Raw genomic sequence first — 21,582 nt, forward strand, 5'->3', positions numbered from 1 at the left:
AAGCAGCAGCACAGCCATCCCCATTCTGCATATCTCTCAGAATTGCTCATCCGAGCCACTGGAAGAAGAGGAGCTCAAAATAACTGTGTGCTCAGAGGTATGCTCGTGGCAAAGGACACAGCCACAATTAAGAGCAGCTCACTGTATCCTAAGAGGCAAACAAAAAGCCTAGAAAAACTAGGGGCCAGAGATCTCAGAAAGCATCACTGCCACACTTCAATCAAGTTTCACCTGCTTGCAAAACATCTTAAGAGCAGTGATGGTTTTCTCTATGTAAGGCTTGGACACTCTCAGGACCCATCAACAGGGCACCATATTCTAACCTAAGCCCAGAAGCCTGCTGTCTCCTCAACAGTAACAGAATTTTCAAAGGTCTTGGAGAAGCCCTGGATTGGATGAAGCTGTCAGATTTAGATCAAGCTAATGGAGGAAGATGCTCACCTACTCCCTCTCCCATGGCTGGTGTGGATTTGGAGCAGAAAAGGACGTCTGTGTAAATAGTACTGTTGAAATATCAACTGGTAGAGCAGTGTTGCACATTGTACAAATCACAGTTGGACATCCATGGACAGCTGATGATAAAAGTAATTGTAGGGGAAGAGCTGGATGAAATATTGTTAAAAACAAATAATCATTTTAGCTGCACGTTTGTAAGCATTTCTTTTCATCCTTCTCAAAACAGTTTCATGGCAGAATAAAGAGGACACGTTCACACAGATATTTCCACAGCCAGACTAGGGAATAATCAAAGAATATCAACCAAAACGTGTTTCCTACCAGTTACATGAATCTTGAAGGTGAGTTTCTAGCCAGCAGCCTCGCAGCTGTACTCCCCTTTGTTGCAGTAATTCATTCCTGGATGTAAATCACATGTAGAAAAGTGTTGCTATGATACTAGATGACCAAGAAAGTCCTATAGCCAAAATCTTTTGCACCAGAGAGGCTGTCAGTTGATCCTCCAAATGCAAGACACACAAAATGAAGCGTTCCTTTATCTCTGGGATTCCAAGCATTTTCTCACCTCTGACTTTCACTTGGAATGTTGCTTTGTCATCTTTTGTTTCACAGCTGTAGCTCCCTTGGTCTTTCAGGGTCACATTTTTGACCATGAGCTTGCGGTGCGTCCCCTTGGAGATGATGGTTGTCCTCTGGTCCTGCTTCACCTCTGTTTGATCTTTCTTCCATACGACAGCTCCGCTTGCAGCTGACACCTCACACACCAGCTCCAGGTCTTTAGAAGGACTGACTGATATTTCTGAAGTGGTTTTGGGCTTGCTGACAACATTAATGGCTTCATCTGAAGAAAAAAAGAGAAAGTGGTTTACATCCTGACTCAGGCTTATTCAGCACAGCATGAAGATACAGTTAGAACTGATTGTAATGTCTCTGCTCATTACATTTGGGTGATTGAGTTTCACCTCTGGAGGTACTCACATACAAACGTGTGCTTGATTCTCCTGTGTAAGGAAAGAGTAAGTTCTATGCAGACAGTTCTTATTTCTTTTAATCAATTCTGTATTCTGCACACGTTCTTCTGAAGCTAAAATGAAGGCAGATAAGTAACGTGTTTGCAATGCATGAACAAACCTATTCAACACCTTGTCTCTAAGCTAACAAGCAGCGTTTGATGAGCACATCAGTATTTCATGCCCTTCATTCCATCCAGACAGAACCTGCCTGAGGAGCAAGCTGATGGCTGTCAGCTACAGGCAGACGTAGCTTAGCATTGCATTTCTTAGAGCAACAACTGTTGCTTTCAGACACTGAATATACCAAGGCCAATTGCTATGCCAGGCACATTTATGGCATCAGTGAACAAATAATGAGTTAAAAATTGTAATAGACAGGAGTCATCTATTCTTGTAAAACTAGGTGACCAAAGAAGAACAGTCCCTCTAGAGTCAAGCTGTTTAGAACTAATAGCATCAATCAATGTCACATAGATAGATTACTTCCCTGCCCTAAGACCATCTTGTGACCATTTGGTGCTCCTAATTAAGCCCTCTTGATGGCTTTTTTGTCTGAGCCATGTGACATTTTGTGATAGGAGTTACTGCTAGTGTTCCCTTAACCCTACACCAAAGTAGGAGGTATCCATTCTCAGGGAATCATGCAGGCTTCCTCTGGATTTGATGCTCAGAGACAGCCCCAGAACTTTTTAAATCTTAGCTTAGCTCTCATCCAATAATGTTCATCAAACAGTGCAACTTGTCCTTTGGGGATGCCTTTGTTCTCCATCAACCATTCCAACGGTTGGAATTCCAACGGAGTCTTCTCGGCTTGTTTTAGAACAGTTTTTTAACAGATAAAGAAAGGGGCTTTGAATTACAAAGTGAAATTGCAGAATGCATGATTCTCAACCAAACAGAACGGGAGGTGGGATGCAGGGTGCATACCTGAGCCAACACCACCTGCAAGCAATCCTTCAATATCTTAGGAATCTCTAGCCATCCCAAATCCAGTGTTGGGCTTGATCTATCATCTCTGCTGAGTTTTTAGCTAGCTGATGGTGAGCATCTTGGTGGAGATGGGTGAGCAGTCGGACTAGAGGGTCTTAATGAACCTTAAGGATCCTGTGATCAGAGGAACTTGAATGTGCTGTTAAAGGTCACAGGAGCTGCACTGCAGCATGAGCATACACAGCAAAAGGTTTTCAGTAGAGCTTCGGTTCATAAATGAGGACTGGGTTATGGAAAATAGGCTCAAGAAATAAACCAGAAAACAGATCTTAACGCCAGGTTCTGTGAATGCAGCCAGCTGAATTTCACAGATATTGAATTTCAATGACAATTTCTTGTGTTATTTTACCCTCCAGCTCCACCCTGAACAGGAACAGGTCAGTGACAAGCATTACTCCTCCAGGCTTGACCTGACAGTGCTTTACTTGTACTATGAGCTAATGCCAGGAAGAGCAGGAAAAGAGTTTCATCCACGTGCCTTCTCCTTCCTTAGTAAAATCAGTGTGAAACTGCAGCCACGTCAGGCTGAAGGAGACGTCTCAGATGTCCTGCCTGGATGCAGGAGCTCACGTGTCAGAGGATGTCTGGCACGTCAAGTCTCATGGCAGTGCAGTGCATGACAAACTGCAACAACACTTTCCTGTGGGCTCCTTTGGGCACGAGGCCCAGCGGGTGACACACCTCTGGCTGCAGCTCTTCAGAGCCTCCCAGCAGCCACGTGATGCCCATGGGAGAGACACAGCTGACCCGCACAGCAGATGATTTACCAGCTCGCGCTGATTTACAGCAAGAGAAGATACAAGTGGTGATGCTGAATGGTGAAATACTGCGAGTGTGTGGCATAGGTATAAGATTTGTGAGCCTGAGGATGTTCAAAGTCAGGATGGACAGGGCTCAGAGCACCTGATGGAGCTGCGGTGCCCCTGTTCATTGCAAGGGAGTCCAACTAGCTGACCCTTAAGGGTCTCTTCCCTATCTATGAGATACACGAAAGCTGATTCTGCAGTAACCAAGCTACCAACAGCAGCTGTTTGTCTTACAGCTTGCCAACACAGATTTTAAAATAACAGCATTGATTACTCATTTGATAGTCATATTACAGTGCAAAGCACATGGAAACGTCCATCAGCTAATTCATTTAATTCTTTGGGCAGACCTGCCAGTATGAAATATTATGCTAACATGACAGAGAGAAGAAAAGCAAAATTAAGACTAGCTGACAAGCCGTGGCAGGAAGTTCTGCTCTCCATCAATTTAGTCCCATTATTCAATTCTGTTTGGAGATGTCTCCATGACTCTCTGGAGTTTGTTCTTTGAGAAGAAGCAATTAAGTAAGCTCTCCAATGCCAAAGTGCATACACTACTCTAGGCCTTTCTTGTTTCTCCATGGATCAACAAGGGTGACAAGCCAGCAGAAGATGATGAAGAGCCTCATCATGCAAACTCATGCATTTTATCCCCCTCACAGATGCACTGACAACTTACAGCATCATCCATTGAGACGTTGTGAATTTTCAGGGTGTGTTTCTTCCCCACAATGTGCAGTTCATATTTTTCACTGGCCTTGAGCTCCTTCCCATCCTTCATCCACTCCACAGTAGCGCCTGTGTCTGAAAGCTCAGCCTGCAGTTTGGCTTCCTCACGCAGCCGAGCGGAGATCTTTTCTACATCTTTGCTCTTATTGGTAAATCTCACTGCAGCACCTGTCAGGAGCAAAGGCCTCGTTAGTTCAATTGATATCAGGCTAACGTGGTCAATGTTTGCTGCAACATCTCTGAAAAAGTATCACCTTCTGTTCCTGCACTCATCATTGTGTCACTGCTGAGCAATTCAAGATATTTCATTTGGTCTTCTTGCCGGATTTACTAAGTAAAAATCAACCAAACATCTCCTTCTACTGATTAAGAATGCTCTAAACATGCTTCTGCAGAGGTTTCCACCCAATGACAAACAGGTCCTCCCATCATGAATGTTTATTTGTTCTATTTAGTCATGCAAAGCTGATTGATAGAGATATTATTGGAATGATTGCTCCCCTACTTCTAAACTATTCCAGTGCAATCAGAAAGGCTGTCTGAACCTGGAGCTGAAAGTACTGCTCTATGGTGATGCAGTGGTAAACCTGGTGACTGAATGCACTGGCCAAGAGCTGTGAACTGCAGACATTCATCAGCTGGCATGAAGCAATCTGGTTCAGATACCAAGCAGCTGGGTAGACTGGCTTACCCTACACTCAGTGCTATCATGTTTAGGTCATTACCAGGACTCACGTCAGTCCATGGGATGCAATTTCAGGTATTTGGTACAGGCAGTGAATGCCTGCAGCCCCAGTTCTAATCATCAGATCACAGCAACTATGCCTTGACTGTAAGAGGAAAGGAGAAGGATCAAAGCAAACACCTCTCACTCTCATCTTGGTGCTGACATCAACATTTTCGGCAACAAATTTCACTTCTGCTCCACCATCATTCTTGGTGATGTTCTTTATGATTAGGCTGTGAGTAGTTTGGGTTCTCTTGATGATGCAGGTCTCGCTTTCCTGTAAGACTTTACCACTGAGGTACCAAGTGCTGCAACACATTGTTGTAAGATCAGTAGTAAACATGGCATCCCCTCCAGGTACAGCTTCACCAGCTGTTAGGGGGGATTTCACAGCCAGGACTGGTTCTGAGGAAGAACAACATGGATGTCTTAATGCTCTTTAGATGCAAGTCTGGTATCTCATTTAGAGATGGAAGATTAAATCATAGGTACACTTCTACTTCTACCTTTGCATGAGTGCTGGAAGAAGCACTTCTATGCTTAAGATCTGTTACAGAAAGTTCTGCCTCTTGCACATGTGTGATATCAAAAGATAATAATATTCATGTCTCTGTCACAGAAACAGAACTTGTATCACTTTAGTGGTAGCTGGAGGTTGACAGGAGAACTAGTAATAAAGGAAAGCCTTTGGTGTGTTAATGCACTACTATCCTTAAAGTCAAAGGAAACATCTTTAGGGAACCAACACAGCTGCTCAGCACACACTGACCCATTTCCATTGGGGTTTCTGTGCTTACCAAGGTGCACGCTCCCTGGGAATTCCAGAGACGGGCTCTGTCCATGCGCATTGACTGCAGACACTCGGAACTGATCATCAGCCTCTTCAGACAGATTGCTCACCGTGAACTCTGGGACGGGGACATGAGACTCGTGGCACCTCACCCAGGTGAAGCCAGTTAGTTTCTTGCGTTCCACAATGTAGCCATCGATTGGAATGGGGCGGTGCATCTTCGGAGGGGACCATGCCAGCGTCACTGAGGTTTCTGTTTTATTTTTCACCACGGGGTCAGTTGGGGGCTGGGTGGGAGGTTTTCTGGGAGCTGAACAGAAAGAAATACAGAAATATTAGCATAAGGTCATGTAGGCTGGAAAAGACCTTCAAGATCAGCAGACTCAACTTTCAGCATGACCTACTGAGTCCCACCATTAACTACTGTGGTACCTGAGGACATACATAACAAGCTTATTCCTGCAGGTATTTGCATAGTGAATATATTCACCCTCTGGTTGCTTTGGAACATTTTAGAGGTTAAAATCCCATCAGACTTTTTCACTGTGTGCAGCCACTGATACAGGCAGGAGGCTGGGAATTACCTGATGGGCTCTAGTTACAGACTACTGACACAGTAAAGGATTGATTTCATTTCATTTTGGCCATCAAAAAGTTTGGAGTCTGGTTTAAGTCATTCATCTAGACTCCAATTATAATCATATGGAGAACAGCGCATTTAGGAGAACTCATCTCATCTCAATAAACCTGAATGAAATCACAGAATCATAGGATCACGGGAGGGCTTGGGTTGGAAGAAACCTTCAAGATCATCCAGTTCTAAACACCCTGCCATGGGCTGGCTGCCCACTAACCAGCTCAGGCTACCCATCACCCATCCAACCTCGCCTTCAACACCAAGGACAGGCACCCACAGCATCTCTGGGCAGCCTGAAATGGAAGCAATGAGCCACATGTTGAAGATACTCAAACATTCATGACTGTAGAGAGAGCCAAATACTCCATACATATTGCCTGCCTGGTCAGTGGTATTAAAATGCCAACAACAGACTCATCCAGCTCATTGAAAATGGTGTGAACAAGGCGTAAAGGATTCTTCCAGCAGCGAGTTAGATCTGCAAAGTGTAAAAATAGGAAATCTCAATGCAATGCAATTTTCCCTCATAACATAAATAGACACATAACTGTTTTGGGGTGCACTGTTACCAGCCTGTCAGTTGCTGTTAGTCAGTGCTGGATGCCAAAGGTCCCACTAACATAGCATGAAGCCAAAAGCTAGACGCTGGAATCAGATCTCCTGACCTTACCATCAGAAATCGAGATGTCATATTTTGCTCAGAGGTGCCTGCTTGTAGGAGGGACAGCTACCGAGCTTTTTCTGCTCCAGGAACCAGCTCCAGCTTCAGGATTTAAACAGCAGTCAGAAATTAAACTGAGCTTTGTCACCTCCATCAAACAGAAGGAGTGGTTGGGTGGTACAGCTTTCCAAATAACTTAGAAACTGGCACAACAATCAGATGCCTACCTTTTCTTTTTGAACTTGTTAATACATAGAGCTTAATAGCATCAGAATGCCCCAAGCACTTCAGATAACACGACAGCTGTAAACCCTTCTTTAAGGATTCCTTTGTTTAACCACTGAGTAACTGTAATTCAGTGGTGCTGGTGGGAGAAGGGAAGTCCTAATCTTCCCAGATGGTGAATAGAGCTGATGTTCACATGCAGACTGGTGCTGCAGCACAGCCAGAAACCACTCATTTGGGAAACACAGCACCAAGAAAATAATGGGAATAGCTTCATAAAATCAGGCAGCTTCACCCAAATTTCATTGTCAGGTCCATTATTCTTCCTATTTTCAGGAAGAAAGGCTTTCCCTTTTTCTTGTAGTTTTATTTTCTTTTCCTTTCATGCAAGCAGCTTTGTAGCTTAAAAAATTGTTTTCTAATCACCTCCTGGTGTGGACAAATCACACAGGTTTGACTCCATGTTTTACATAGTTAGCACTTTATATTTGTTCCAGTATGGAACTGTACAGCCATAGAATGGCCTGGGTTGAAAAGGATCTCAAAGATCATCCAGTTCCAACCCCCTGCTATGTGCAGGGTCGCCAACCACCAGACCAGGCTGCCCAGAGCCACAATCCAGCCTTTCCTCATAGGAGAGCTGCTCCAACCCTCTGATCATCACAGTGGCCCCTCCTCTGGACCCACCCCAACAGCACCACAACCTTATTGTCCACAGAAAGCATATAACCCTCATTCAATTGCCCTTCCACTCAGCTTAGAGCACTACTAAAACCAGCATCTTCACCTTAGCTCATCACACTGCTGCAGTTCCTTTTACAAGGATTTCACTGGCAAAAATTAAATCAAAGCCATCACAAGGGATTTAGCACAGTTACGTGTTACTGGCTACGAGAGCTGTCAGCACAGTCACCTGTCAGGCTTTGCTGCTGTTCTCTTTATGTAGAGGCACAACAAGGTTCAGACACCTCACAGTGCAATTCTCACTTGGACTGTAAAGAAAAAGGAGGCTTGAAAAGCAGCGTGTGGAAAACAAAGAAACAAGAATTAGAACAACAGTGGGGCCATGGCACTTGTAGGAATTGTTCTGCCTTTAACAGCAGAGCTTTTCAAGAAGTATGAGGGCATTGCAAACCAGACCAGTTTGGACAGATTAACAACTGCAAGTAGTGGGTTCCAAAATTCCAGACATGAAATCAAAGATAGAAAAACTCTTCACATTTTCATCTCTCAATTTTTCGTACATTGTGCATTACAGTGCAAACAAGTCTTCACATACAACTTGGAAGCTAAAGACAAGTCTGACAAAACAGACTGCACAAAAATGATGGATAATTAACAGAGCAAATTGCTCTTTCAAAAACAGAGTTTATGTCTTCTGGTCATAACACTTCAGAAGCCTCAGAGGCTTCTTCTCCTTTGTATATTTTCATTAATCTTAGATTTTGTTTTCATTCAATGTGACCTCACTAAACAAATATTGTCTAAGACCATGAGTATCACATAAATGTGCAGATCTCAAGCTGCTCACTTATCTAGTACCCTTGGCATGATGCTTTATTTTCCTCAGCTGATCATCTAGATTGTGCCTGTTGATTGTGCAACAACAGCCTGTTGGTCTCGATTACCTGTGAGAGGCTCTAACTTTGGCCAGGAAAAATCATTTGAGGACAAGTAATTCTCTTGGAATCAGTAAGGCAGTCTTCCCATTCTTTCTTACCAGCACCCATCTTACATGTTAATAAAGGATTCTGGAAATCAGTTTGAAGATCAAGAAACAATTCAGTTCAAGCATATGCAATCACAGGATTTGTACGTCACCTGCAAAAGTCATTTTATTCTATCCACAATCTCATCCTACATGCAGTTCCTTAGAGGGTTCCTTAGGCACACCAATCCCATGCTCCTATTACAGACCCTTGCATAACACAGGTGATATACCTACAAGATTATCTACAGCTTAGACTATGAAAACAGGGAGTCTAGCTAGAGAAAATTATCTACCTGTGCTTCTGAGCAATCTGTTAACCACTCTCATACAGTTCAGGCCAATCCAAACAAGATGCAATGACATGTCAGCCACAGAAACAGCTTGATTTTAAGGAGTTTGTTTGGACAAGCCCCTGTTGCATACGGTGGTCAAACATGCATTACTTGGGGGCACATTGTATTTGATTTTACACATCCTCTTACCTCTGGCTTTGCACAGAGTCCAAAGTCTATCAGCTTCAAATTGTCAATCAGCAGATTTTCCCGGTGGATGAGAAAGCAGTCAGGAATGATTTCCACCCAAATGCCCAAGGAAACATCTTTTCTCTTCTCTTATTTCCTGCTGTGGACAGTGGTTCCCAGTCTACTCAAAGCTCGCTCGCTCTCGCTGTCTCAGAGATCTTCACTGACTGCTGGCAAGTTCCCATCTTCCAATATCCCAGGTGGGAAATACTAGCTTGTATCTGTTGGAAAGGACCTGGGGACTAGGAGGACAAGTGGTGAGAGACCACAGGCTGAATGCAAGCCAGCAGTGTGCTCTGACAGAAAAGAAGTACAACAAGATCATCAGCTGCATTAAAAAGCAGCACAACCAGACCAGGACAAGTCATTCCTGCTTCAACACTCACTGGACCACATCTACAATACTGTATCTGGTTTTTGGCCAGGAAGGATAACAACCTGAAACAAACTCTGAAGCAAGTTCTATGGATGACCTCCAGCCTGTGCAGGGGGCTGAAGCTCCCACTCAGAGAAGAGAAGCTGGGGAGAATGATCTTTGTGACAGAAAATCCATTGGATGGGGCCAGAGGAATGCATCTCACCCCATACCCTCTGTACAGCCACCATTTGTTTAAAGGATCACTCTTCCTTGAGGCACAAAACTAGAGCAGGTTACACAACAGACTGACACCACAAGGGCTTCTCTCGAGATACAAACTGCAGCAAAGAGCATCACAAAAATGGGAAACCAACACTCAGATCAGATCTGTGTCTCTGCTCCGCTCATTAGGAGCATCATGTTTTACTCCCCTTTCAGAGGAAGATACTTCTTCAAGGATAACAAAATCCAGCTCAGCTACAGAACACAGTACCACATAGCAATAAATATCTAACATTTCCTGTAGGGAAAGAATCCTAAGCACAAGTTATTGTCTGAGTTTCAGCTGGGACTGAATTATCTTCTTCAGTGTCTGATATAATACTACGTTTTCATTCTAGAGAAACAATGGAGATAGCGCAGTGATGCTTACAGTTGCTGCCAGGCAGCGTTGTACAGAGCCACAGTCAATCTCAGCTGAGAGCCCAAGGAAGTGAGAAGGAACAGAACTAGGACAGCTGACTTAAACTGGCCAAAGGATATTCCATACTATATGACATATTGTGGAAGGAGTTTTGAAGGGGGTATAACTTCATGTAAATCTCTTCCACTACTAGGAGGCTAACTGGACACTGATTGGTAGGTGGTGAGCAATTGCTTTTGCATTCATCATAACTATTATCCTTTTCTCTATCTCAGTACATAATTCTATCTCAACCCATGAGTTCTACTTTGTGTTACTTCTCCCCCCTTCAGTTCTCTCCTGCAGTCCACTGGAATGGAGTGGAGTACTGTAACTCTCTCTGCCAACAGAAAAATAAAAACACATTCATTATTATTTATGGAAGACTGACTGCAGTTCAGGCTCACTGGTTTGAGGTCTCTGGGCATAACCCTGACTGTGAACAGAAGCAATTGCTGAAACAGTCTGTCAAAAAAAGACTGGAGCTTCCTCTTCCAAAAGGCGGTCCTTAGAAACAATGCAATCAAACAGCTTCCCTGTAAGATAAGGTTATCTGAAAATGCATTTAGAGAGTATCAGAGAAAGATAAGTAAGAAAGACAGCACAGAAAGCAGAAACTATTTCTTACCTCTATGACTATAAATATTTCTTTGATGTCTCTCTTACGTGATCCAATGGGCAAACATGTTGATGACTTCAGTTCTTCATGGCATCAATTTCTGTTTTAGCATGAGGCAAGTCATCCTTAAGAGACCATAAAAGCAAGCGATGAAATCGCTAACTACTGTGACATACCAGGTACCACATCTGACTGCTGTGGAACAGAACAAGCACATATGGGACAGTACACAATTCAACATCAACTCAGCAATGACTGACATCACTCCCATAGAAATTCTGAAACAGAGCTGTGAAAAATGAAAAGTAAAACATTCAGCATTTTCATTGGCATTTTGGTAAAGTTGCTGTAATAATGTAACAATAATGTAATGTAATGTAATGATGTAATAACTTCCTCCATTTTAAAGCCAGAGAATTCTGCCCTCTGAACAACCAGCAACAAGATTTGTGGTGCTCTGTTAAACTTTTTCCAGCTCTACAGCATCTTTCAAAAGGCAATGGGACCAGTAGGCTGCATTCCTATGTACCATCCCACCTGCCCCCGTGTTCTTGAGAACTCCACAACTCCAACAGAAGATATATCATATTTAAATGCCTTTTGGCTTACCCCTACAGTAACTTTCTCCATGATTTTTAGTGCAACTTTTTCACCAGTAAGAAGATGCCGCCCGAGTTTTACCTTGGCAAAACCACCTACAAATCAAAACACAGATGCTTAAAGTTGAGTGTGAATTCTTCTCTAATATAATATTACAATTTCCAACTGGTTTAAAAAACGAATTTCAAATTTATACAAATGAAACCTGACTTAGAGAACTGACAAGAGCTGTTAATCTATTCTCAGATTTAATCTAGAGTGGTGAGACAGACCGTTAGGCGTGCTGTTTCTGTACAAAGATGACACTTACCCGTTCCAACTGTTTCATGGAATTCCTAGTACTTGAGAATTTCCTCGTAGTCACTGACAGACATCCTGAATGTGCAAGAACTGAAGATCCTCCAAGCACGTGCAATGAGGAAGTGCCAGCAGTGTTCACATCCTACTTAGGACATATTCTTAGAGGCAGAAGGGACACTCGTGGCAGATCCAGCAATGCTCATCTTCTCACCAACGTGCATCCCCCTCTCACCCAGCAACAACAAAACACAGTGCATGAAGCTGGCTTCACTTAGGTTAACAATATGGAACATCCCTCAGGGCTTTGTGCCACAGAGCAGTAGCAGGGCTGGACTACAGCTTGAGGAAGCAGTGGAAGCCTTTCCCTGTATGGTTACAGTGTCCCTGCACGCACCCCACAGCCAGAGCGTTGCAAGCTGAGCTGTTTTGCTGTTTCTTGTACTCATCCCAATCTCTGCGAATGAAAACTCAGAATTCAGTCAAGGCGTTGATTGAGCACGAGCGTGCCTTTATTCAATAGGAAAAAGGAGGGGGTGTGAGGTCTGGAGGAAAGATGGGACTCATTCTCTGTTGTCTGACGAGAGTGTCTCAGAAGTCGTGCTGTTGCCCGGAGCCTGGGACTCTTGGCCTGATTCTACCTCCCCCTCCAAGATGTTTGGCTTCTCCTCTGTAATGCTGACCTGAGCCTGCATGGTTGTGCTGCTGTCGGGGCACTCGTGCTGTGCTTGGGCTGGGCTGTCCTCGAAAGGCACTCGGTTCAGGCTGGTGCCTGAGGAGTCTGGCAGGCTCAGGTCAGCAGCTTCAACAGGTATGGGATGAACGAGAGCTTCAACGATGATGGCATTCTTCTCTTTATAACTGATGTTATACGGAAGGCTTTCATCTGAACTGCAGCATCCTGTGCTTAGTAACAGTTCTTCATTGATGGAATCACAGGATGCTGCATCGTAACATGCCTGGCGTCTTGGAGATATACAAGGGCTCGGGTCACCTAGGAAGGAGTAGACGCACAGCAGTTAGAGTCAAAGTTTCACAAGATGAATCATGAAACAGGTTCTTGACATTTGGCTATGCAGTGATGGTGGGCAGAAGCAAATAGGCTTCTAGCAACAGTGTCACTGTCTTTAAAGTGATCCTCGTGCAGGTCCAGCTCTTGTGTTGACAAGAGACTCATTTGGGAAAGACAGGGGTCAACTGAAGATGTCAGGCACAGGCTTGAATGCCAGAAGGATGTACAAGCCCACTGAAAGCATGAATTCTACCTGTGTTGCTGACAAGCAGTGTTTTGAAAGCTGGATTTGCATGCTTACCTGCCAGGACCAAGACTTCAGCTTCAGAGGGCTCCCTGGCACTGCTCTGCAGTTGGTTCTCGACCACAGGGGATGGTTTGCCCAGGCAGAAGCAGGAACGCCAACTGCAAGCTGCTGACTCTGCCCTCTTACTGGGAGAACTCATTCTGCAGAGAAAACAGAGCATGCTGTCAGTCGTGGTGCAGGGTGAGGGAAGAGCTGCACCGAACCCTTGCCAATAGTTGCCTGTTCCTGGCAATGCCTGGTTTCTGCTGAAACACAGCTTAGAAAAGCGCTCTGTTTCAAACAGCAGAGGATGCTTCCATTCCTACAGCTCAGCCCTCAAGTCCTGTTGGCTAAATACCTCTCAACGATGTCAAGCAGGGACATGGATCCCGAGAATGTTGGAGGCTCAGGCTGCTTCGCTCTCCTGGGGCAGGCCTTCAACAGGGAACGAAGGCAGGAGATGAACTTGCCCCGTTTCTTTGGCTCTGCGCAACAAAACAAAAAAACAAGTTCATTTCAGCCCTGGCTCGGTTGGACGAGGCCGAGTGCAACACATTCAACAGAACACGTAACAACAGAAAGCATGTTCCCAACAAAGACACGCAAGAACGGATTTTCCCCATCCCTGGAGGTGCCCAAGGAGCTTAATGCAGTTCTCTTTCTAAGCTTGCTCAACTCGGGCATTAATGAACCCCCTGAAAGCCACGTTCAGACCCCATTTTACTAACCCGCATTGTCAAATGTAAAATACGCACCTGGCTTTGGCAACGAATGTAGGATGGACTCGGGCAGTTTTCCCCTGATGAGTTCCACGCACTCACCAGGGAAAAAACCAACCTGTAATAAGAACAAAAAGACAGGTGGGCATTAGCCCAAGCCCAGAGCCAAAGGGAAGGTCCTCTGACACCGACACAGGGCAACTGTTTGCATCCAGAAGCCATCCTGTGCAGGCAGAGCAGCTCCAACCGGAGATTCCCGACTCTACTGAAGCTGTGCTCTCTAGTCAAAAATGTGTGCCTACCTCAAAGCCACGCTTGCCTCTCCAAAAGGGGCTCATCTCCTTTGGTGGCATATCAACAATGCACACGATGTCTCCAACCTGCAAAAGATTGAAACATCAATCCCAGCTTCAGCACAGCTAAAACAAAAGCCTTCTTCTATGACACAAAATATGAGAGTATTCCCGAGGCGTTCACACTCTATACTAATTCTGTGCACAACAACAAGGAACGCCTGGAACTGCTTACCTCCAGAGAGAGCTCATCCGGCCCCTGGGCGACGTGGCTCCTAATAACATGGGCTGCCGCAATCGCTGGTACGTTTAAAGATGACATAGCACGCACCAGCTGCGGCTCCCGCATGTTATCAGCCTGCAAAACAGAGCACAGGCCGTGGTCAGGAGATGAGGACAAACCAGGAGGATTTCAAGGTGAGGAGCACATCTGCAAAGAAAGCTGCAGCAAATGCGCTCCGTCCTTATCAGGAGCACTTCAGAAGGAGCTGCACGTCTCATCACAGTTATTTCCCTTTCTGGCGTGCATTGCCAGGCCATGCAAAGATACATCTCTCTCTACCCAGACTAATCAGCAATGGCACTGGCACAGACAGGTGGCCAGGCCCTTTTTGGCCCATTCTTTCCTGCAGGAGAGTACACCTGCAGCTCCTTCTAATGGCTCAACACAGGGAAAAAAGACCGGCCAGAGCTTCATACTGTACCTCCGTCGCCGCCAACTCAGGCTCACGGCTGATCCCACTGCACGCAGCACCCATCACAGCAAGTGTGAACAGCTGGAACAGAGCAGAAACACACTTCTGTTTTCTCTATTCACACAGCACAGTATGGACAGACTTCTTCAGAGCTACCCACGCATACCCTGCGGCAAAACCATGCGGGGGGACAAAACATGGCACGTACCTGGCAGTGAGATCACCTCAAGCTATCTGCAGCAGTTCCTTGTCGCTTTGCTCGGATGAAATGAGAGCAAAAGCTGCACCGAGGCAGTGGGCGGAGGGTGAGGAGAGGAGAGAGAAAGAGCAGGTCAGTGAGCAGGGCTAAGACAGTCATGGAATAACACACACAGCACAACTGTCCCACCCACTTGCTGCAAGACATGCTGAGTCTCAGGCTACGTGATGCCTGTCCGCCCAGCAACTTTACAATGCTTCCACTACTGAGCAAAGACAATGGAAGAAGCACGGGACAGGTGCCAACTTTACTGATACCCCCTTTGGAACGTGTGTACCGGGGAAAATTACGTCTGATGGTCAAGAGTAAGCAATACGGTGCTGTGAGCTCAAACAGCCCGCAGTTCTCAACACCTCACTGCCCACCCATCCATCCCACGTCAGCTCAGCTTACCTACAAGCTGCTGCAAACGACGGTGAGAAGAAAAAGCACTAAAGATACTAACTAAAGCCACTAACTAAAGGCACTAACTAACTAACGGCACTAACTAACTAAAGGCACTAACTAACTAACAGAACTAACTAACTAATGGCACTAACTAACAACAGTAACTAACTAACAACAGTAACTAACTAACAACAGTAAGTAACAACACTAACTAACTAACAAAACTAACTAACTAACGGCACAAAAGGCACAAGAACAAGACAACCAACCACTCCGACCACTAGCTCACCCACAAAGGAACACAGAACGCACCGCTCCTCCCCTCATTCCAGCCGCTTATGACATCACCAACGGCCAACAGCCTGGTCCACCATGACCCCCCACAAGGCGGGGAGCCAAGACCACGTGGTCACGTCTGATTCCAACACGGCACCACAACATTCCAGGACTCAGTGTGGGCTTGGAATTCTATCCTGGTGTGGCAGCGCAATGGGAGGTGTTAGGGCACAGCTGAAGAGCTGACAGACAACGGACGTTTCCAAAGGAGGGTGCCAGATTAACTCTCAGCATTCTCTTGCGGGGCTCTTAGGAATGCTTCAAACCCATTTTCACTGCCTAGCTCATTTCTAGAAAGTCCAGTTGAGAAATGCTCACTTTGTCTGGGGAACGCCTCTATGCATCATGAATGAAAAATAAAATAAAATGGGCACGCGACCCTATGAAACTTACCTCTCTGCTCTTGCTGTCAGCCAGATACCTCAGATGAGCATGACGTGTCCCTGCTCCTGAATGAAGATTCACCCAAGTCTGTGTTCCTCTCTGCTCCATCTCTGGCTCTAAAAGAAACACAGACAGAGATGATTACAAGATCCTTTGTGCAGACGAAAGACAAGGGTGCACACGAATTCTGTTTAGCAAGAAATACTACATTCCCAATGGTAGTACTTGAATCCTCCTTTGGGGCTGGAGCTCAACAGGTCAACACATCAGAAATAACACAAAGTGCATCTGGAAGACGTGTCTCAAAGCCCAGAAAATCCAACACGGGAGGGGGCTGGACAGTGGACCACAAGTGTCCATTTCCATTGCAGCTCCCTGTAGAGAACAGCACCAATCATCAGGCGTGAATCAATTCATTCACAAGCTGCACAATGACTCTGTTCTTTACATGATAAAGAAACACACAGAGATTCCTGACCAAAAAGTTGGGAGTTAATAACGACCAAAGAGGTTCCTGTTCCTACGCCTCATCCTCTCACCCCAACTCCTGGGTGATGCCCACAGGCTTCAAGTCAGCTCTCAAATCCATTGAACTCCAGTCACAGAACTCCATCAAAAAGGATGTCACACATGTGACACTTACATACATTTTGCATCAGAAACAGTGACGCCAGCAGGAGCAGAGAGGTGACTGTCCCCCTGTACTCAGCACTGGTGAGGCCACAACTCTAATTCTGTGTCCAGTTTGTGCCCCTCACTGCAAAAAAGACACTGAGGCATTGGAACGTGTTCAAAGAAGGGCAACAAAGCTGGTGAGGGGTCTGGAGCACAATGGGGCCATATGAGGAGAGGCTGCAGGAGATGGGAATGTCCAGCCTGGAGAAGAGGTGGCTCAGGGGAAACCTCATTGCTCTCTATAACTTCCTGAAGGGAGGTTGCAGTGAGCTGGGGGTCGGCCTCTTCTCTCGTGTCATTACTGATAGAACTAGAGGGAATGGTTTCAAGCTGCGGCAGGAGAGGTTCAGGCTGGACATTAGGAAATATTACTTCTCAGAAAGGGTGGCCAGGCACTGGAATGGACTGCCCAGGGAGGTGGTGGAGTCACCCACCCTGGGGGTGTTCAAGGAACGTCTGCAGAAATCCCTGCTGAAATCCTGACCTCTGCCACAGGTGGCTGAGTGACACAAAAGCTGTGTCCTTGGTTCCCGGCCTTACCTTCACATGCTGTTCATCTTGCTCTGCAGCTCCTGTTCTGAATAGTCTTCTTATATTCCCATGTGATGTACCCTGAAATACATCATTTAGTGAGTCTGAACAAAACATAAGACATTAATTGGAACTGTGAAGAAATGTTTTTTGCACTTTACTTGGAGGATGTTACATGCTATACCTTCTTTTCTCAATTGTAACACATGATTTTTTATAAAAAGAAACATAGCAAGTCAGCTCTTCAGTGTGCATATTGATGAAACTTGGTGAAATACAACTTTAGAAAAAGGTAATTTGAAAATTTAAATATTCTTATCAGAATCTCTGCTATTAGTTACCGTTCCAATGTTCTGATTTGATGATGATTCTCTCAGAGCTGTTTTGTCACTCGCCACCTCAAATGCACTTCAAGTGCTTTAGGAGCATCACTGGAATTTTGAATAAACTCGATATATTTTAGGAAAGCTGCTACAGATGCACGACTGCAGTACTTTGGAAAAATATAATCTTGATTGAACGCTGAACAGTGTTATTTAATTATAATCCAGGTAATTAAATTAATTAAACCAAGGGAATCACCTCCCAGTCAGTCAGCTCCCACCAGGGAAATCGCTTCCCTGCCAAGCAGATGCAACCAACACAAGCTGCTACATCACTCGAGGGCCCCACTGAGTCTTCCCAAGGGGTCTCCAAAGGCTTCCCTGTTGACTTCTGGGAACCTGGAAACACTCACATGGAAACCAGTGCCCCCTAATGTGCCCCAGAGGTTTCTCAGGGCCCTGCAATTAGCTCTACAGACATCCAGACATGCCCCAGAGCAAGTATGTGTGCTGTAGGGAGCCCAAGAGACATTCCAGAGTATGCTAGTACTCCTCAGTGCGCTCAAGGGTTCTTCACCTGTCTCTAAATATGCCATACTTGACTTTGTTTTCTCTTCTGGAGCTTAGTTCTCAGCTTTGCTTTCTCATGCCATTTATCATTCAGTTTAGAGATTATTTTAACTAAAATATTTTAATCCACCATATTTTCTGAAAACTAAGAATTGATCCCGCTCAAGGAAACAGAAGAGAAAAACATCACCCACAGGCTGCAGATATTTACCTCGACTTCTCTACATGCCTTCCCCAGTGTGCTTTTCAACTCACCTTGCACAGTGACCCTGGCTTTTGTTTCAGAGTCCTCTGTCTCACAGGTGTACTCCCCGCTGTCCTTGGCGGTAGAGTCATGGATGATCAGAATGGCCCCAGTTCCCTCCTGCTGCAAGTCGTACTTCTGGCTTTTTCTGATTGCTTTGCCATCCTTGTACCACATGATGTTCACATCTGGTTTCGACAGCTCACGGCTCAGGCTGATGTCCTGCCCTGCTGCTGCTGTCTTATCCTCCAGCTGTTTTGTTACCTCAGTAGGTTTTTCTGAAAGAAAACATTGCTTTTTGAGTAACATACACTTAGGGTAGGATGCCTCTCTCAAAATACACGCATTTACATGCTGGAGATAAGTTAGAGAGGCACTTGCAACAGAGGCCATCCTACAGCCAGCAGTAATCTGTAAAGTACAGACAATAGAATTCCAGGCACCATTAATTCTCTCTTAAATCTACCCCATTGAGGATGATGAACCATGTCTGAAAACTGCCTCTTCCTTCTCTCCACTGATCACACTGGGAGCCTCAGATGATGCTCTCAGATGCACATGTTCTAGATAGGAATTTCTTGAACAGCTAGATGATGTGAAGGCCACCCCTTCAGCTTATACTTAGAGGATATTTGCTCCCACAGTTCCCTCAACAGATCATTCCTGATTTACTGTTAATGGAACAAGCTGTAGTGAGATGCCCATTTCCAACACTACCCCAGTGCTTTGGGTAGTTCTCACATTTGTGTCAAATGGTTCCTCCTTTTACTTATTTTTAAGAGAAACTCTCAGTGCTTCAAGGTTCAAGTAGAAGGTTGCTATTCACTTTAACCATATTATGAGTTAGCTCTCATGACAATCTTATCAGAAGACAGTTGAAGGAATCAGACCCCAGAATCTCTCCCATCTCATTACCTTTCACAGACAGAGAGGCTTTGGAGGTTAGACCACGGGCAATAAAAACGACTTCCCCAGCGTCAGTAGGAGTCACACTTTTGATAAGGAGAGTCTCTTACCAACCCACGTTAGAAGCTTTAAATCGCCCACCACTTTCCACTCTGCTTCCATTCAGTGTCCACTTGAACTCATCAATGCTTTCATGGGACAGAATGCATTCAAAAGTGCAATCTTCTACCTCCTGGATTTCAGTGTTTTTCAGCCGTTTGCTAATGCCAATATTCAGCTCTGGAAGATAAGAGATAGGTTAGTATGAGGTTTAGATGGAGAAAAGGCATTCGTGACCAATGTGAGTAGCAGTACTGGTGTTTGAACTCAGGATTTGCAGATCATGGCTGCGTTCCTCACTGATGTATTCTCTAAGACATTCTCCTCTCAGAATTACCAGAAAGCTATAAAAAAAAGAGACGTGAATCTCTTGGCTTTGCTCTGGAAGAACTACAAGGAGAGCAGCTCAGTCCATGGAGCACAATGAAGATTCAATGAGCTACAGAGGGAAAAACCTAACAGAGAGGACAACTCTAGGATGCTGCGTGAGAAAAAGGGTTTTGCCTACGACAAGACATTAAATGTTTCTATTAGCTAATTTGTTACCATCCTACCCCTACTGGTGTTCAAACCATTTCTCCATTTTAGGGATGTTTAGAAAGGAAACATTTCCAGGACATTCGTGACGTGTTTTGTGATTTTCATGGCAAAAGGAGATACATTTACTTCAAAAGCAATGGGAATTTTCCAGACATCACTGCGCTAAATTGCAGAAATACAGTTCTATTGTAGAAACTATTAAGGCTCGTGGGGGAATAGGTGTAAGACATAGTGACCACACTGAATGTGCTTTTAGCACTCCTTCACTTTCCACAGTACTTACCCTGAACGCCGACATTTGACTTGGCAACATCAGTGCCAATATCACAGGTATAGAAACCTGCATCTGACTTCTCGAGGTCATGGAGAAGGAGACATAGGGTCTTCCCAGACTGTAGCAGCTCAAACTTGTTGCCAGAAGTGAGCACAACACCGTCCTTTTTCCACACTGGTTTGACCTTCTCTTTAGAGACTTCGCATTCCAATTTAATCACACCCCACTCCTCAACAAAAGCATCATTCAAACACTTCATGAAGACAGCAGGCTTCTCTGCAATTAAACAGGCAAAACAGAACAACGTGATACAGAAGTTGAGACATTTCCAGTTGTGTTCAGATTTTTAAAGAGGTATCAATAAATCTTTACCATTACTGACGACACCAATATAGAACCTAAAGTGGTTTCATGTCTGTTGACTGAATACGCTTTATGGAATTCTCAAGTATTCAGTAGGAGAATACAGGGAACAGGAGGGACAGCCTGCATTGCCGTGGGTGGGACTGATATCATATGAAAAAATTGGGATGTAGCTCTTCTAAAGCTGGAGAGCTGGCATTGCCCTCACGTGGAGCAGAGCTCATACAGCAGGCCACAGTATTAAGAGGATAAGCTGCTGAACACTTTTGATTTTCCTCTTTATTGACTCCTTTTATCTATCTTCTATTTCACACATCAGAGGTTTACACTGGGGAAAAAAGATCCACCAAATGCAAAAGAAAGGAGAAAGAGGAAATCCTTCAAACTCTGAGCGCGTAGAGTAAAAGAGCTTAATTACTGGGGAGAGCAGATTAGAATCACAGTATCCTTAGAATTGGAAGAGACCCTTAAAGGCCATCTAGCCCAGCTCCCCTGCAATAAACAGGGACATTCACAGCTAGATCGGGTTGCTCACAGCCTGGTCATTAGTCATCCCAGAGGCAAAACACACACTGAATGATCTCTCCCTGCAGTCATAAATCCTTGGAGACAACAGCATTGACACTGCATGGCACTGAAGCAGTAAAAAAATTTGCTCCTGTAACTCTCCTTGTGTTAAGTAAAATGATGATAAAAAGCAATTGAATGCTTTGGCAGGACACCAAAACCATCCTCCTTCGTTGATATCTGCTGCAATGGAACCTTCCACTGGAAGAAAGCCCCTGATGACTTGTCACCCCAGAGAGGTGAGCTTTAGAAGCAGGATTGCTGCACAATGGAATGAACTGGAGCTCCTTAGCATCT

The 21,582-nt window shown here is 44.9% G+C and overlaps 2 protein-coding genes and 1 long non-coding RNA gene across 3 annotated transcripts; all 3 read right to left on the reverse strand.

Annotated features, from left to right (window-relative positions):
* Positions 1–4,813: 4,813 nt before the first annotated feature.
* On the reverse strand, positions 4,814–6,373 carry LOC146754391 (obscurin-like protein 1). Its single transcript, XM_085527560.1, has 3 exons — positions 5,519–6,373; positions 4,860–5,126; positions 4,814–4,824 (listed from the first exon to the last, which is right to left on the reverse strand). The coding sequence occupies exons 1-3, from the start codon at positions 5,727–5,729 to the stop codon at positions 4,814–4,816; spliced, it is 489 nt and encodes a 162-aa protein (XP_085383686.1). The 5' UTR covers positions 5,730–6,373.
* A 7,998-nt stretch (positions 6,374–14,371) lies between these two features.
* On the reverse strand, positions 14,372–15,113 carry LOC146754392 (uncharacterized). Its single transcript, XR_014938901.1, has 3 exons — positions 15,036–15,113; positions 14,837–14,908; positions 14,372–14,490 (listed from the first exon to the last, which is right to left on the reverse strand). It is a non-coding gene; the product is annotated as an uncharacterized LOC146754392 (long non-coding RNA).
* Positions 15,114–19,455: 4,342 nt separating this feature from the next.
* Positions 19,456–21,002, reverse strand: LOC146754393 (obscurin-like). Its single transcript, XM_085527829.1, has 2 exons — positions 20,365–21,002; positions 19,456–19,721 (listed from the first exon to the last, which is right to left on the reverse strand). Exons 1-2 carry the CDS (start codon positions 20,612–20,614, stop codon positions 19,549–19,551), a joined length of 423 nt encoding a protein of 140 aa, XP_085383955.1. The 5' UTR covers positions 20,615–21,002; the 3' UTR covers positions 19,456–19,548.
* Positions 21,003–21,582: the final 580 nt, after the last annotated feature.

Source organism: Coturnix japonica, chromosome W (assembly GCF_054131305.1).
Source record: "Coturnix japonica strain WE chromosome W, WE-NBRP24, whole genome shotgun sequence".
NCBI classification, from domain to species: domain Eukaryota; kingdom Metazoa; phylum Chordata; class Aves; order Galliformes; family Phasianidae; genus Coturnix; species Coturnix japonica.